Source organism: Lytechinus variegatus, chromosome 2, assembly GCF_018143015.1.
Source record: "Lytechinus variegatus isolate NC3 chromosome 2, Lvar_3.0, whole genome shotgun sequence".
NCBI lineage: Eukaryota > Metazoa > Echinodermata > Echinoidea > Temnopleuroida > Toxopneustidae > Lytechinus > Lytechinus variegatus.
In genome coordinates, this window is record NC_054741.1 from 68,649,347 (window position 1) to 68,667,057 (window position 17,711).

Genomic DNA, 17,711 nt, shown 5'->3' on the forward strand with positions numbered 1-17,711 from the left:
CCTCGCGCAAATCGGACTCTAAACACGAAGTGTTGGGGCAAAAAGGACATCCTTTATAGAACATTTTAATTTTGTTTTATCATCCCCGCAAATTCGACCCTAAACACGTAATTTTCCTAGCGAAATAGATACCCTTTTTTATTATTTTTGTGTTTTTGACACCCTTATCACGTTACGTACGTAATGTGCCCTATCGTGAAAAAGACATCCTTTTTACGTGTTTTTTTGGTCGCGCATGGTATCCACTCGTCAATGTAAGTGGCCCCCCCCGGGATATATCTTTGTACCATACTAAAAATATGCATTAAAAACATCATTTCTCTCAGAGAGTCATAAGACAATACTGATTCATTCATCATTAAACTTCATTTTATGAAGAAAATCCTATGTACAAATAAAAAAATCATGAAATCTAATTAACTTGTGTGATTAACTTTGGTAGAATGAATGGAACACATATGGGACAATAAACCTTAAACCCTTTTGATTGTCAGATAATTACAACATTGCATGACCATCTTTTCCTACCCCCACCCTATCAAACCTACCTATTCATATTATTTGCAAAATTCATACAAATTCATGCGATAAATATGACGTTTCATTAATTTGAGTACATCTACATGGTTAATAAATTCCTGTCCGACTCAATTGCTTTTCAAATGTTGTACATTGTCTTTCTTCTCAAGACTTCTTCTAAGTCACTATTAAAATGATGACTATAATAATATAATATAAACATGACTTGACAAATAAAGTCACAATCCAACTTGGATTTTATCCCAACTCTAAATTCGAATCTTTATCATATTCTCTATCTATCATCAATATACAATCTCTCTGTAGTATATTAGTTATGGAGTGTGCAATTAACCATAAAAACAGGTTTATCATGAAGTTCCGAGCTGCAAGGATAACATGAACAAGCCTCTATGTAATACATACACGTACCCTGAGTGAAATAAATAAAACGATTTCTTTATACAAAACAAGAAGTTAAAAAAAAAGACAGACTGAAGTTGAAGAATACTATGCAAACATATATCTAACACAATAATGCTTATACAAGTAATACTGATCTTACAAGAGACGCATGAGTTCCATGCCAATACCATCAAAGCGTAAACGGGATCATATTCTTTCCGTTATTTATTCATTTTTATCTGGCTTCATTACATATTCTTTGAAATGCACTGTATATCATTTCCTGTATTTGGAGCTAAATTATGTAAGAAATTAGTGATCTCTTCTCATTTTTTATGTGTCAGTCAGGAATTACAAAATGGACAATATGTATGCAGCCGAATTGTGTTTACCCTGTAATAACAAATATAAAATATGCAAATTATCAATGATTTGGTAATATGTGTAATTGGCAATGGGAGAGGTATATTTCATAATATTTTTTATACAACTTGAAAATTTGCACCATCCTCAATCATTACTTTAAGTACTTTTAATACTTTTATCTTTATCAATATGACAATTAAAATAAGGTAAACCCTTTTTTTCAATACTGCATTGTAGTGTTACAATCTCTAGAAGAGAAAAAAAAGCAGTAAGTAAAAATAAATAGCTCATATGATTCGAAAATGTTTAAAATCACTGGGACTAATTAACACTTTCCATTGTAATAGTTTACGTTTACACTTCATCTACATTATTCACTAAAGATTCAATGTGCTTCTGAAATGGTCAATTCAATAAATACTGATATTCTGAAATACAATCAATTCTGGATAATACAATTTCCATACATTCATATTTAAAAATGATACATGTTATCCCCGTTTGATATTCCTATCTAATATTAATTTTTTAACATTTATAATCTACTCAATGCACAATACCACTAACCATGACCGATAAAGTAATACAATCTTGAAAAAAAAGATGGGGAAAGATTATACCGTATACCCCCTTCAAAATGTATTGTTAGTGTTTGATTCAAGGAAGCAAATAGCAAGTATTATTTCTTATAAAAAAGTAAAATCTGTCTCTAATTTTCATTAGCTTGATAGTTAAATCTTATATTTAGTTTTGGTACCCCCTAAAGTGCATTTCATTATTCCATTTCATTACTATTAATTAAAAATGTGTCAAAAAAACCCACAGCAAATTATCGCTTGAATGATCGCTGTCCATCATTTCAGTAGCTTTTAACAGCAGCTTATACCTTATCTGTAACAAGTTGACTAAACGAAGCCCTGCACTGGATCCCTACTGGTTGGTAGACCATACTCCAAGCCGTATGGAATGATGAAAGTACTGAGTGGATTTACCCTGTCGTTGAATGCCGTTAAATTCATGTGAAAATTGTTAACATCAATGATCGGTGAATGAGGTGTTTCATCAATATTTGCTGTCTGGCAAGGTGTCATATCTGACAACTTTCCTTGGTTTTGATTGGTATACAAGCAAATGTGTCTGGCTGTTACCATAGTAGCTGTCAGAGAATGAAGATTCCTTTTTGGTGCTGATAACTTTCAGAACATGGCCCACAGATGCTACGTTGCGGATGGAGTTGAAGAATGGCAAATGAGCACAAGGTCAAAAGGTCATACTATTTCTTCCATGACCTTGCGTGAGGTGTTTGCAGCACCAGTAGGAGGAGGTGACGTTCCTTGTACAGGCATGGTAATGACTGTTCCTGCAAATGAAGCATGCAAAGGATTGGGAATTAGTAACTTTTACACTGGTCAGGATCGTATTTCATAAAGCTGATCATAATTTATACGACTGGTGACCTTTTCTTAAGAGCTAAATCAATATCAGTGAATATCTGTAGCTCTATATCATTTACCACAGGATGATGTTAAGAATGATGTTATATTACATCATAATGTGTTTGATATGATGACCACAAGACCTGTGCAAAGAAAAAATTATTAGGTATCTGCATGGACAACAGCTTCTTGCTGCCTTGCGAAAAAAAAGTTTTGCAAGCAGGAGATGTTTTTGATGCCTTATTTTCGATTAAATTTGAACACAAGATGTGTCGCACTATATATGAACAAGGTTTAAGAGCAGCTTTTATTGAACAGACCCTACACACTTTTACTCATGGAGGAGACCTTTCTTGGTGTCCTTTACGAGGAACAACCTACCCTGGGTGTTCTTGAGAGTAGCTACAGATTGCACTGGAAGAGTCAAATGACCTCTTGGTTTTCTGGTAGGTGTCCCTCTACTTGACCTCCGAAGGCCCTTGACCCCTCTCTCAGGTTTGTCACCAGAGGGAGCCTTATCTTCCGGTGATGCAGGGCGCCGCTGGTCCCATACCTCGTTATCTCCGCAGCATGCACAAGGAGTCTGCTGCCGACTAGAGTCTGTTGATTTAGGCAAGGGTTGTGGATAATGCGTCTGAGGGGTGATGGTGTTGGGCGTGTCTGTTTTGGATTCTGAGGGGGTGGGGGTTTTAGAGGATGGAGAGCACACATGATTAGTTCTAACTTGGGATGACACAGAGTCTGGTGTTGTAACGGTTGATATACTGCTCTGAGGTTTGTACGGCTGGATGCCGTCTCTCCTGGATGTATTGACTCGCGTTGAGAAATTACTGCCGCTGCTGGCACTAGCATTGGCGTCGCTCCCCGACCGCTTTGGGTCATCACTGTCTGAAGTGTTATTCTGATTACGATTTGATGATTGCGTCTTTGTTTTATGTACACATGAAGGTGTGAGCTGTGCTGGTGGGCCTAAATTCCAATACTGTTGAACGACACCTGGTTTTGAATACACACACGGGTCACATCCCGTTACCTCACTGTGGCAGGTCGTAGAGCTACCATAAACACTCTGCGTGCTGTCAAAGTTTTCAGGGCTGCTTGTGGAATCGCTGCACTCAAAGTCTGCATTGAACGCCGATAGGCTGAGGCTGCTTTCCGATTCGGAAGCCCTGCGCTGGTTGATGGCACCCTGCTGGCAAGCCGTTGAGGTGACTGTCTCTAGGTGGACCTGGACGGGTACATGGCACTGATCCCGGTAATGTCTGGATCCCTGAGACACACCCTTCCTACCACTAGCACCACGTGAGCAATTCACTCCACCACCACCGCCGCTATTATTCCAAGGGACGTATGATGAATTTACCACATAGTGGCTTTCAAACGAAGCTAATCCCAGCTGGCGTGGGGTGACGCACTGGGAGTTGTACTGACCGTTGCAATTGATATGTCTATGACAATGTGAGCACACGTATTCACAGTTTGACTGCCACGTTAACGGGCCCCTTCCAAACCATCTCTCAAGCTGGCTCTGAGAGGTGGACGGGAGGCGCGGCACACCTTCCCTTACATTTGAACCACTCACTGCTGTTGACCGATGTTCTCGCTTGGACGATGACTGCGGACATTTGCTTCGGGAATGTTTATGATGGTGATGGTGGTGATGGTGTGATGATGATGTTCGATGGTGATGATGGCTTGGGGCTGCAGCATAAACCCCTTCCCACGATGCGTCTCTTGTTGGTGAATTTGGCAAGCTGACTCGAAGTTGTTGATCAACAGGACTGACATGACCTGATGGGGAAGCCTCAGAACTTTTTCCATCTAACCCACAATCTGGGAAAAAACAAAGACGACAGATACCATTTTTAATTCTCAAAATTTTCATAATTTGAAATTGAATGATTCTGTATATTACAAATACAATAAATTATCCTTTTTTAAGGTTAAACATATATGGTCACATTTCTTAAGTTGGGTATGAAAAAAAGGTGGCGGATGAACAATTTTCCAAACAGTGCCATGGATAAATTATTGCTACATCACAGCATCTTGATCAAATTTATTGAGTAAGATCTCATTTTGAAGCTAGAATTATAGGCTAAATATATTACTATAAATTAGATCAATACAATTTCAGGAACAAAAACTATAGCACATTAAGTTTGAAGTAACAGGGGTGGCAGATCTGGTGGATGCAGTGAATGATTGAATGTTAATATACAATTAATGCACATTTATGAGTGTGTTATGATGATGCAGCACACTCGAGGGTATTTACAATTATGCGAAAGCACGAGGCGCTTGCGCTGAGTGCTTTTGCATAATATTGTGAATGCCCGAGAGTTGCTCGCATCGTCACTAACATCACGAATCTTAAAATATGCATTGTTTTATAAAACGGGTCGGCAAAATGAATTTTTCATGGAAATCTTGTTCAAATCCCTCCAACTTGGGTACGATCGCACAGACGAAGAGATCACAAGACTGTCAATTATGACATCACAGGCGTATCTATTATGCGCGCTAAGTAAGCGCATCAAAATCCTAGCCAGCTAGCCTCTTTTACTGAACGCGTATCAGTTTTTACGTGCTATTGGAACTAATGCTGCACAAAAAATGCACGGTGCTGCACGAAAAATGCACGACTGGAAGGTTGCGCATAATTGAAGCATGAACACGTGACTTGAATACGCACTCACCATTGGCTACATCCTTGAACCCGTTTTATAATCAAACTTAATATAATATGTAATATGACTGTCAGCCTCATATTCAAGGCAGTTTAAGAGCAGGGAACAACTAAATGCTATAAAAATTTGACTATTTTGAAAATATGCAGGATTGAAATACATGTGTATGTCAGCTCTAAACTGCAACCTAATCTATTAGTACACTGGAGAAACTGGTTAATTATCTACTTTGTAATCTTGATTTTTAGTACAAATGTTGTGTATCATTGCAACAATTATTTCTACCCATGTAGTCATTTTGCAAAGCATGTAAGCAGTGACAGGCATTTTGGGGGCAAAAATGTAAAATTATATATTGTTAATTAATTAAAGTAATTAATATGCATACACAAGGAAAAATTTTCCTTGTATCGCATCGCAATTTGCTCCACATTTTTGAAAGACTGCTATGCATACGGTCTTTTGTGTAGCATAGTTTTACATAGGACTGCACATGACTTAGTTGAGAACTTTTCTCCTATGACAAAAAAATGCTATTCAAATTTGATAAGCAAAATTACATCCTGATACAATAACAGATAATTATTTGATTTTTGTCATAGATTTAATCATTGATATCAAAAGATTAAAACTGCAAAATAATGGGGTTATCAATGTTGCATTAACCATTTTATGTGCAGAAAGTCCAATTTGAGAAAAACACATTTTAAAATTCATATTTACATTGACGTCTATGTAATAATTAGCTGTTAATTAGTCATTTCAAGAAAAAATAAAGGTATTTGAGCATTAAAACTTTTTCATATTTTTTTGACAGAATTGTAATACCTATAACATATTAAATTATTAAATTTGTTTGACCATTTTTACCTTGTTCGCGAAATTGGACCACCTAATGGCATGCGACCACATACAAAAAAGGTATGTAGCTTCTTAACACATCACAAGGATAAACTCTTTTCAAATTTTCAATTAACGACCTCTATAACTCCCATGAATCTCCTTAGAACAAAGCTAATGTGCAAGGATTCAACTAGATCTAATGGACCCTGGTATTAGAAGTGAAAGAGCGCCATCTTCAGTTCTAGACATGCCATGGTCGGTGGCACCTCAGGCAACACAACGGTCATGGTACAGAGAACAGACTGTATACTTACCTAATATATTATACATACACAGCGGACAAGTTCGGTTTGAGAGTAGCCATGGATCAACACAATGCTTGTGGAACTCATGTGCACATGGTACTATCCTTAGCTCCTGAGCGTAATAAAAGAAAAGAACAATCACAATGAGTCAGGTGCATTGCTTTGTTAGAGTAAGCCATCACTAATCAATTAACATTTAAAAACAACATGCAAATAGAATTCATCACTAGAATGAGAAAGAGAGAGACAGAGATTGAAATGGAGAAAGAGAAAGACGGGAAGAAAGAGAAAAAAAGAGCAGAGCCGAAGAGACAGACAGCCTAAGAAGAGCTTGACACTTTATACAGATCAAACTTTAAACACACTTCCAAATGGTATGACATGAAGCAAACTTGAAAACAAAACCTCATGTTATCTTGTACATATAGCAGAGCTAGACAATAGAAAGTTGAGTTCACATCTTATAGGGTAAAACCATGGCAAAACATACTTCAATATGAAACGAAATATTGAGTTGGGACAGGAAGTCATTTTGGCTTACAGGCACAGGCCGACATTGATAGAAAATACCTCTTTCTATAAAGTGCATGGATTGTAAGATGAGACTCTACACAGCCTTAGTATAACTTGGGCATCATAGAAAATAATCGAGAGTTCATTTCTTCTGGAGCATTAGTCTGGAAATGAACTTCTAAGAAATGTTTTGGTCATCTGAGTGAAAATAGGATTTCTTCCTACTACCTGGGATGAAGTATGAAACCATTTAAAGGTTGAGTCCACCCAAAAAGAAAGGTGATTTTAAAAATACAGTAACAAATTTCATCAACATCAGATGTAAAATAACCAAGTAGTGACATTTCAATAAGTAATGATTATTTTCACCAAACAGTTATATGCTTATTGCAGGTGATATGCCAATGAACAAGTCTTTTTGAATAAAAAAAAATTGAAAAAAGTAGTGTTTTAATTCTCTGTAGATTTACTTGCAGGTGAGATACATGTACAACTGACCAGGTAAGAGAGAATTGTGATTAGTCCAAGTGGGATGGACAAATCGGGATTAGACCAAATGGGATTCGACCAAGTGAGATGGACAAATTGGGATTAGCCCAAGTGAGATGGACGAATTGGGATTAGATCAAATGGGATTAGCCTAAGGGGGATGGACAAGTTGGGATTAGCCCAAGTGGGATGGACGAATTGGGATTAGATCAAATGGGATTATTTCAAGTGGGATGGACAAAATGGGATTAGCTCAAGTGGGATGGATGAATTGGGATTAAACCAAATGGGATTAGACCAAATGGATTTAACGATTTGGGATTAGACCAAGTGAGACAGACAAATTGGTATTAGACCAAGTGGGATGGACGAATTGGGATTAGATCAAATGGGATTATTTCAAGTGGGATGGACAAAATGGGATTAGCTCAAGTGGGATGGATGAATTGGGATTAAACCAAATGGGATTAGACCAAATGGATTTAACGATTTGGGATTAGACCAAGTGAGACAGACAAATTGGTATTAGACCAAGTGAGGTGGACAAATTGGGATTACTCCAAATTGGATAAGACCAAATGGTAATTGAAGAGTTTATTACAAATCCTACCTCTCCTTCCCGGAACTCTTCTAAACATATGGCACAGATAGTACCATCCGATGCTATACTGAGTGTGGTAGCCCATCTGTCATCTGGAAGGATCTTCTGTGAATAACGCTGCTCATTATTAGAACAGTATTTTCTAACCTCCATTTTGGATAGTGCATTCAATGCTTGTCTGGCCTGAGAGGACTAATAAGAAAGAGAGAAAAGAAGAAATAATGGTGAAATTAAGCCTGCTATTCTTCAAGGTCAATTGTCATAAAATTTGATTTTTATCAGTAAGACATCAAAGGAATTCAAACATAGTAGTTATTCAAAGGAGATTGAAATTCAATGAACCTGATTGTTGGTTACAACTTTGATGTTATCACCAATAGAAAAGTGATACCTATATTGCACTGGCTAGCAACACTAAAAAGATCAGAAAAAATAAATTAAAGCTTCTGTTGAAAGGACATGTCCACCCCAACAAAAAATTTAATTAAATAAAAAGAGAAAAATCAAACAGCATAACACTGAAAATTTCATCACAATCAGATGTAAAATAAAAAAGTTATGACATTTTGAAATTAAACAGTGAAATGCACATCCTGGTTGGTATGCAAATGAGGTGACTGATGGTTTTATCGAATCACTATTTCTTTTGTATTTAATTATATGAAATATTTTCTCCTCATTTTCAAGTGAAACAATGATTAATTCCTCCCTGAACATGTTGAATTAGCAGTATTTCTCATATGGTTCAGTCAAGTTGATCCTCATTGTCAAATCTGTAAAAAATGAAATATTGTATAATTCAAACTATAAAAAACAAAAGAAATAGTGAGGGACATCATCAACTGTCTCATTTGCCTGCCACTGAGTTGTACATATCACTGTTTTGCGAAAAATATGCAAACCTTTAAAATGTCATAACTTTCTTATTTCATATCTGATTTTGATGAAATTTTCAGTGTTTTCATTTTTCTGGGGTGGACTTGACCTTTAAACACCAGGCAATATACAAGTACATTCAGCATGTCACAAAAATAAAACATGGTTCAACCTATAACATGGCTGATTAAAACAAATCTGAGAGAAATCAAGCAAAGATAGAGATGTTCAACGTTCATAATTTTAATATACATCACACACCTCTTTTCACCTGATTTGGTAATTGTAATAGGGCCACTTTTCCTTTAATATAGTTCTACTTCATAGAGTATAGTTATGCTTCACGGATCCAGCTCACGCGCCTGGTATTGTGATCATCGAGATAAACTGCATTAATTGCTTCACTCCTAGCTGGTGGTGTGTCTTACAAAGGAAGAAAGGTCTTGGGCAAGACTGACCCTAATGGTGTTCTGACAAACCCATCAACGCTGTAGAGTCATGCATGGTGTGTTCAAACATATCTTTAAACAAATCTTTAAACATGGGTATTGCAGGATCCTTATTTCAAGCGGTGAAAAGATAACAAAAGGGCTTGGGACGATTTGCCCCCTGAAATGCTCAAAAGTGCCCTGGAAATTTTTTTTAAAGAGCCCCCGGAAACCCCCATTCACTACAATGTTGAAGCTTATCAATGTTGCAGATTTAGGCAGAAAGGTGTGAAAAGTAGTCCATGGAAAAAAAATTGCCTGATTTCAAGACATGTCACAATGCAATGATAAACCTTAGAAGTAGATGCCAGCTAGAAGTGCATGCAATGCATATCCAAGCTGAAGTTCAGACCACTTTAATGACAACATAGATTCACGATGCATTCAAATGATTTTCAGATAAAATGGTTCAACAATCAACACCCTTTTCAATAGATGTTTGGTGGTAAAAACTTTTTAATAGCACAAGAGAAAAGACCTTCATGACCTTTGCTATGTGCACTTAACAGACAAGTTTGATGAAATAATGAAAGTGATACAAAAAGCAAAAGGATATAAAGGAAAGGATACAAAATCTCTCAATATTTCATGTGGTGTTTTTTTTTAGACCAACATTAAAAGTCTATTACACATAACTATAATTCTTGATTCTCGGGTAAAAATGACTGCTTAAACGAATTCTTTGTTCCATTCAGGGGAAGGATGAGGACGAGCAGAAAGGTTGATGCTAGTCATGGTGGCTGCGTTCCTCATCATGGCCATTGATTTGATTTAAACGACTGTCCACAATAAGATCTTGGTTGAGAAAATAAGGCAGCCTTATTGTCTCTTACTGGCGCTACATTCTGAGGTTTGATGTACAGTCTGAGAATGACATAGTTGACCCGAATGGAGGGGTTCTTTAACAGTCTACAGATGGCTGTTCAATAATTAGTCTGGGCTTATGATATGAAAACCGGCCCAAATGCAATCATTTATTGTCAGGCAAGCAAGCGTAGCTTTGGAGAAAATAGATGGTTGCTTTTTGTATGATGTCTTTAGTCCTGTATTTAATTCATAAGGGTAAGCTTACATTTTGATCTACTCAATATTTATCATCTCACCATTTCTAGTATGAACTGAACATAGTTAGTTTCATTCCTATGTCTTACCACAGAGGTATTACCAGAAGTATGTTCAATCTCATCCGTGGTAATTCACATATTTTCACAAAAAAATCAACAATTCGTATAATTGTTCACATATTTCAAAAAATCTACATTTTTCAGTATTACTTCATAAAGCCAAATATCCAATGCTAGAATCAGCGACTCATCTATATAAGTTCTTGATATGAAGCTACAAGGAATTTGTTTCTAGAGATGAAGAAGAGAGGACCATGTACCAAGTCTTGCTGGACCCACAGATCAAAATAGGGCCAACTGGTTATCACCATCTATCTGAAAAGATGATTTTAGTCCTGAGCTAAGAGACATGAGTTCGTCCACTAAACATCCCTGTGGAATTTTAGAAAACTTTTAGCTAGTAGGACTTAAGAAGTATGGAAAGTTGGGGCGGGATGTAGGCCCTGACTATTGAGGGTCATTCAATTTCAAATGGCCCTTTAACATGTAGTGGTAGATCTTGCAAATCCTGGTTGGTGACTATGCTTATGGTCTTACAACAGCCAATATTGTAAGGCAGAAAATTTAAGGAAAGTCCAATAAGGGAATAGAGCTCCCAAATTTAGGAAGAACAGCCAGTGATGATTTTTTTTCAGGACAGGACTTTTTTTTAAAGGACCCTTTTAATTTTTTTCATTCTATGACGTATTTAAAGAGAAATTCCAGTAGTTGCAGTTAACACTGATTTCATGAGAAAGTCTGTAAAACAAGGCTTAATTGCCAGTATGTCATCGAGGATCTAGATCTGGTACAGTTACATTAACTGGACTTTGTGAAATCTTGAAATCTACGCTGAAAAATGTTCACTCCGAAAATCCCCAACACAGATAAGCGCACGTGGGACAATGTATAATTATTGCTTAGGGCGTCGGGCCCGACGCCCTACCCGAATCCCGTGCTTATTTGCTGATTTCTCAGCAATTACACAATTTCTTCCAGAATCCTTTGGCACATGCGTTTTATTTATACAAACAGACACTTTAGTGGTCATTTCATTGGATTCTGTACGAACTCATTTTGATATCGTTACCAAAACTAGCATTTACCTTTAAGCGATGGAAATTTAATCAAACTACTTTCCCCTCACAAGATTTGTTTGTGTGAAAATGTGTCATAATGATTCCTCCATATATATGCATACGTAAATGGGAATGTATTCATCAATCCTGTACAATGTTTACAATGGGCAGGATTGTCTCAAAGTGTGTAATGATATCTTGAGTAGTGTACAAAAATAATTTCCCCAAATATACCTATAGCAAAGAGAACTAAAAACTTCTAAAATCAAATAGAATTAGATTTTCAACAAATCAGAGGCAACATGACCATCAGGGAATCCTACAATGTGACATGCTCTCCTATTTTGTATTAAAAAAAATATATATATAATCACTCACCCATTCTTAGAGAATGACTCCACCAATATTGTAACCCCAGAGGCTATTTCAATCACTAACAAGTTTTCAAGAAAGACCATGTAGTATATGCAGTACAAACAGGTAAAGATAACTTTATGTCAGAGCAATCTGCAGGCATTGGTCTTTACAGTAAGTCTAGGCATGGTCAGAGTAGTAGGTCCATGGTCTGGGCTAGTTGTTTGCGGTCTCTACGGGAAGACAACCTACCTGTTTTCTCTTCTGCCTCCATCTTAACTTGAGAACAAGGAGCAGGCATATGATGGAGATGAGGATGAAGAATGCCACAAAGATACCCATGTCAAAGAACTCATTGGAACTCTGCAAGAATAAAACAAGATACACATGGCAATGTAACAAATATCAAAATTATAATCAGAAAGCATAGCATGCAAATGCTATGCAGTAAGATGTTGGCGAGGGAATGAAGAAAATAATAAATATGGAATTGGTCACTTATTAATTAGCACAAATGAAAAAAAAAAGATTGATAACTATAAAAAGACAAAACCTTCACTGTTCTATTCATTATATCCTTTGTTTTAAAAAAATTGCAGTAAAAATCCTTGTAATTTTGAAAATTGGAGGGGGGATAGCAAGTACTAAGATTTCACACTGGAGAAATACATGAATATTTTCTGATCTGTGTAATATTGCCTGATCAAAAAATACAAGGTATTTATTGTAATCAGGTTGGTATGAACATCTTCGTAGATGTACCATCCACTGCCCACAGCATGCAAAGAGTTAAAACCGACACACTCTTCTCTCTGACACAGTTTGCCTTTTGAAATATGATCAAAGCTATTTCCTCTAGTGTGAGAATAAAAACTACAGATGGAATCCATGATTATCATCATTAAATATGGATGATTCATATGCCTGAATGAAAGTTATGGAATGGACGGGTTCCTTTGATCATATAGGTCTATGCTTTGATACAGGTTTCAATGGGGGATTTAAGTACAGAGAAACCACACCTGTGACATGCAAGCTAAATTCATGTAGGTTGTCACTACATGCCTATATAAAACATCTAACATTTTTATGCAAGATATGAATTCTGTGCTCCTAGATTGCAGTCTTTGCCAATCAACGGCCTAAATTCCAATAAGCGAGTAAAAAAACAAACCTTAATAGACTACCTAATAGTGGAATAAATCGGCTCTAAATGAATCCTTATAAACTATGACAGTCACATTAGAGTCTCTAATTTCCCGACTGGTAATGGACATAATCCATCAAAACGATCTTTTTACATCCTAGGATTTCATCGTTCGAACATAAGACGTGATCTTTCCAAATGGACAAAGGATTCCTTCTCTTTTTCTTGAGAAATAACCGACTTGCAAATAACCTTTCTCAAAGGTCAGCTTTTTCCTAAGATGCTTTTTCTTATCCAAGAGATATTTTCTCCTGCTGCAAGAAATATAATCAACAGCAAGTTGATCTTCCATAGAAATAATTACCAGTCGCATCGAGATTTAAGCCTAGGTTGTAACATCTGTTATTTATCTCTTTTAAGCAGAACATGTAGTATCAGGTGTAGTATGACCAGAATTTTATCAAATTCATTCAACTAAATAGAATAATATGATACATGGTCTGTTAAAACTACTACATGTAGCATTCTTCAATGTTCTTTCAATACATATAGGCCTATATGCAGCCACTCACTACCAGCACAGTATAATGAACAGACAAGAGCATACTAAATCAATACCCCTGTCTCCGTCCCATGAACATATACAGAAGCTGCTCAATTACAGGACAATTATCCTGCAAAGGCGGTCCCTATTACCAGCTCAAAGAGACCGATCCGCTCGCTTTACACAAAGGAACATAATTCCATTTTATACCTTGCTAATTAATGCAACCCCGATGGCTTCCGTATCGATCTGGCTTCTGAGCTCCTAATAGAAGAGAATTTCTGCAGTTGTTTGATGCACTTATTTTTCTATTTATACTTCATTCACTTAAGCTGGTTTTCTGATGAAACATGCTTTAAATGTCACTGGAAAATTTCAATTTTCAATAATGAAATGTTATTCCGACATGTATATATCACTGAATATTACAATTCTCACCAGCTGACAAATATGTATAAGAGCATTTATCAATCACAGTTACTTGTCCGTTTGAGGCAGCTTTTCATGAATGCTCATAAAATGGCTATGAACAAAAATCTCAATACACCTCTAAAGTTTTCCCTGTTCTGCTGGACATTTTATTTTCTTTTAATTAGGGAGTTTTTATTCCTATTGAAAAGACTTTGCAGAAAGATCTTACAGAGAGTTGCGATTGATCCAATCATCACAACTATGGAAAGCCAGCAAATTCAACATAAAAAATGCATGTTTTTTCAAAAACTTTTCTAAAAAAGAATGTATATCCATAAATTCATTTCTTGACAATTTGGTGTGCTCTCCTTTGTTTACAAGGACATTGTGCAAATTTCCTGTAGACAAAATTATGACACTGATGGATGTCCACAGATTTACAATTGACTCTTTATAAGACAGGGCTCTGATTGTAGCGTAGCTGTGTGTTATTGGAGAATTGCTCACCATTTATCGATGAAACCAACTTCAACCCCCCCACAAAGAATAATTTAAACATAACTGTGAAGCGTATGAGAGCAAGAGAGAGAGAGAGAGAGGGGGGTACACTGAGGATTGCTAGATAAAAAATATAGGAATTTGTTAAAATTGAGCAAAACAACAGAAAGAGAGACTGACTCAGAGAAAAGAAAAAGCATGATGTTGAGAGAAGAGAAAAGAAGAGAGGAGGAAGAGGAGAACGTTCAATCCATCATGATGAAGGAAAAGGTAAGATAAGTCACTACTGACGATCATGAAAGGAGATAAACGAGGGAATGACGCAGGCAGAGTGAGATAGTAATAGTGGCAATTGAACGAGGCGCTCTTTGCCTCTCAGCGCAATGCGTGAAAGGCAGCGAGAGTGCACCTCCCCACCATTATCATTCCCCATGAATGCAAACGGGCCAATATCTCTGGAAATTGATTGAATTTAGAGAAAAATCAGCAAGATAAATGGCAGAGTTGGCGGTTAGCTGATAGGAAACTCAAATGCTTTGGGGTGGTATGGATGCCTCCCTCCCGAGGTGAAAATGGAGGCCTAGTCGGGGGCAATTTATGGGTATTGCAAATATAACACTAGTTTTCACAAGGCATTTTATCTATGTTGGTTCGGAGATGTAGAGAGACTTTATCAATAAAGTGGAGTGCTGTCCCAACAAAAAAACATGGATTGTTATAATGGCGATGGTGATACCATTACTACTACTGCTGCTACTGCTACAACAACAACTACTACTACTACAACTACTACTATTACTTCTTCTTAAAGGCGTATTACAGATAACAATCATTAAAATGGTGAAATAATGATAATTATAGTATTGAATAAAAAAGATGATGAATCAATACTTTTCATATACCATACTCTATATCAGCTGTGGCAAGTGGCTCACCATACACAGTATCTAAATGAGACTCAAATGCCCATGAAACCTCTTTCCATATTTAAATAATATAAGCATATATCCTTTTTGAAATCATATGCAATGTAACAGCAATTTACTGTGGTATTTGAACAGCTATGTGCATTAGTAATAAACAATGAAACCATTGATACCACACAATCCTTATCAAGATTCAGGAAGCACTATTTACTTCAATCATCATGAGATAATCTGTTGCCTGAAACAGTACTTCTGACAATGACATCATCAATGACATCATTCCTTGTGGAAATGATGAGAGACTGTACTTGAAATAGAATAGTGGCATCAAATGATTAAAAACAAACACACCAGTCATTATATTCGTAGATGCAGCAAAGGAAAGTGAAAATATGACATCAATATTGAAGCTGTGACGAAGATCAGGATAAAAACTAAGCCATGGCCCTTCAGGGTGCTTTAAAAACAAATCCAAAATCCTTCTTAAAAACACTTCACTTTCTGGGAAGATGCAATTTGTCAAAGCCTTGCGCCATCTGATGCTCACTGGTTTTACTCCAGGGGTACTCTAGACTAAAAACAAATCTTGATCGAAATAAAGAGACTAAACGCTGAAATTTCATCAAAATCATCTTACATGTAACAAAATGATTGAATTTTATAGTATAGCAATATTTTGTGAAAACAGTTATATGCCAACTGTCATGAATATGCAGTAGGTGGGCTGATGTCATTTCCCTACTTTCTTTTTCTTATGTCATTACATGAAATTTAACAACATATTCATTTCATATTTTCATACGTGTGTGTATGATATAACTCCCTTATAACAATATAGGTTGCATTAATGATTACCTTACCCATTAAATCAGTTGTCGATCCAAGTCTTTTCATTCCTTAAAGTGTCATAACTTTCTTATTTTACATTCGATTTTGTTGAAATTTTCAGCATTATGCTTGTTTGATTTTTTTTTCTATTGATTCACATTGATATTTTGCTGGGTGGACTTGACCTTTAAACAAAGAGCAAGAGAAAGAAGGGGAAAAAGAGTAAATACAAATGTTGCCTTCAACACAATGGATTGTGGAGGCGGAATAAAAGAACAGCTAAAAATTCACAGCTCACACACACAAAAATGAATAAATAAAAGAGAGCATAAATGAATATATACAGGAAGGAAAGTGTACAAATCAGAGACTGATACAGAATGAGAATGAAAGCTTCTTGCAGTCATATTATAACCTCTCAAAAACAAATATGCAGAGAAGAATGATTGAAGAACAGCTTATGTAAATCTGAGCAAAATGTTATAAAATACTGAAAATTGTTTATCAAACACAACAAAAAATAAGCTCCAACCAATGCCTTTAGCATTGTCCTCCAGATTTTTAGAAATCCTTATTTTCTTTTTAAATTTCATATTCTTGCATACGGCCTTGACATCACAACGGTACACGTCTTCAATTAAATCACTACACAACATCAACTTAAATCCTTGAAAGATTGCAAATACACGTGCCAATTTGGTAACCAAGACTTGAAATTGCAAGATCATGTGACTTTTCCGTAGGTGAAAGCATGCCGATTGATCACTTGACTTTGTTACATCTGATCCCAGGCTGTGATTGATTGGGGGTTATGTTTCTTGTGGTATACCGATGAATCTTACACATCCCTGGGTATACTAGCTACCTTGCTTCCATCAACTCCTACAATGCATTCAGAGTTAGAATCTGTTCAGACACAGAATGTTTACCAGTATATAATGACTCACTAGTATAAAGAAACATATGGAATTATATACCTGTAGCCTTCAGACATTTTGCATTACCCCCCCCCCCCCCCCCTCATACAAGATCATTGTCAATTTCTATGACAAAGTTTTTAAAGTTTTTAAATTGATACGTTGTTAAGATTAGCCAATATTACCTTTTACTTGTGCTAACAATCAACCCTGCCCAGTTATAATACTTTTTCTAACTTCTTAGGACAAGATATTAATTAGCCAAACATGAAACTGTTATTTGTTATCAAATTATCAAGTTCATTTTTGTTTCATGATGTTCTGGGATCAATATGCATATTCACATTTGACTGATCACCTGTATATTACAAAG

General features: G+C 36.3%; 1 protein-coding gene across 2 annotated transcripts in view; it reads right to left on the reverse strand.

The window, feature by feature from the left end:
- Positions 1-236: 236 nt before the first annotated feature.
- The window catches only part of LOC121408788 (E3 ubiquitin-protein ligase ZNRF3-like), a 55,886-nt gene continuing 38,411 nt past the window's right edge, over positions 237-17,711 (reverse strand). For both annotated transcript variants that reach the window (XM_041600422.1, XM_041600421.1), the window contains 5 exons: positions 12,320-12,430; positions 8,177-8,359; positions 6,574-6,676; positions 3,108-4,559; positions 237-2,650 (listed from right to left, as the gene is read on the reverse strand). In XM_041600422.1, coding sequence (XP_041456356.1) covers positions 2,559-2,650; positions 3,108-4,559; positions 6,574-6,676; positions 8,177-8,359; positions 12,320-12,430 — 1,941 coding nt within the window. In that variant the 3' untranslated portion in view covers positions 237-2,558. The remainder of the gene's footprint in view (positions 2,651-3,107; positions 4,560-6,573; positions 6,677-8,176; positions 8,360-12,319; positions 12,431-17,711) is intronic.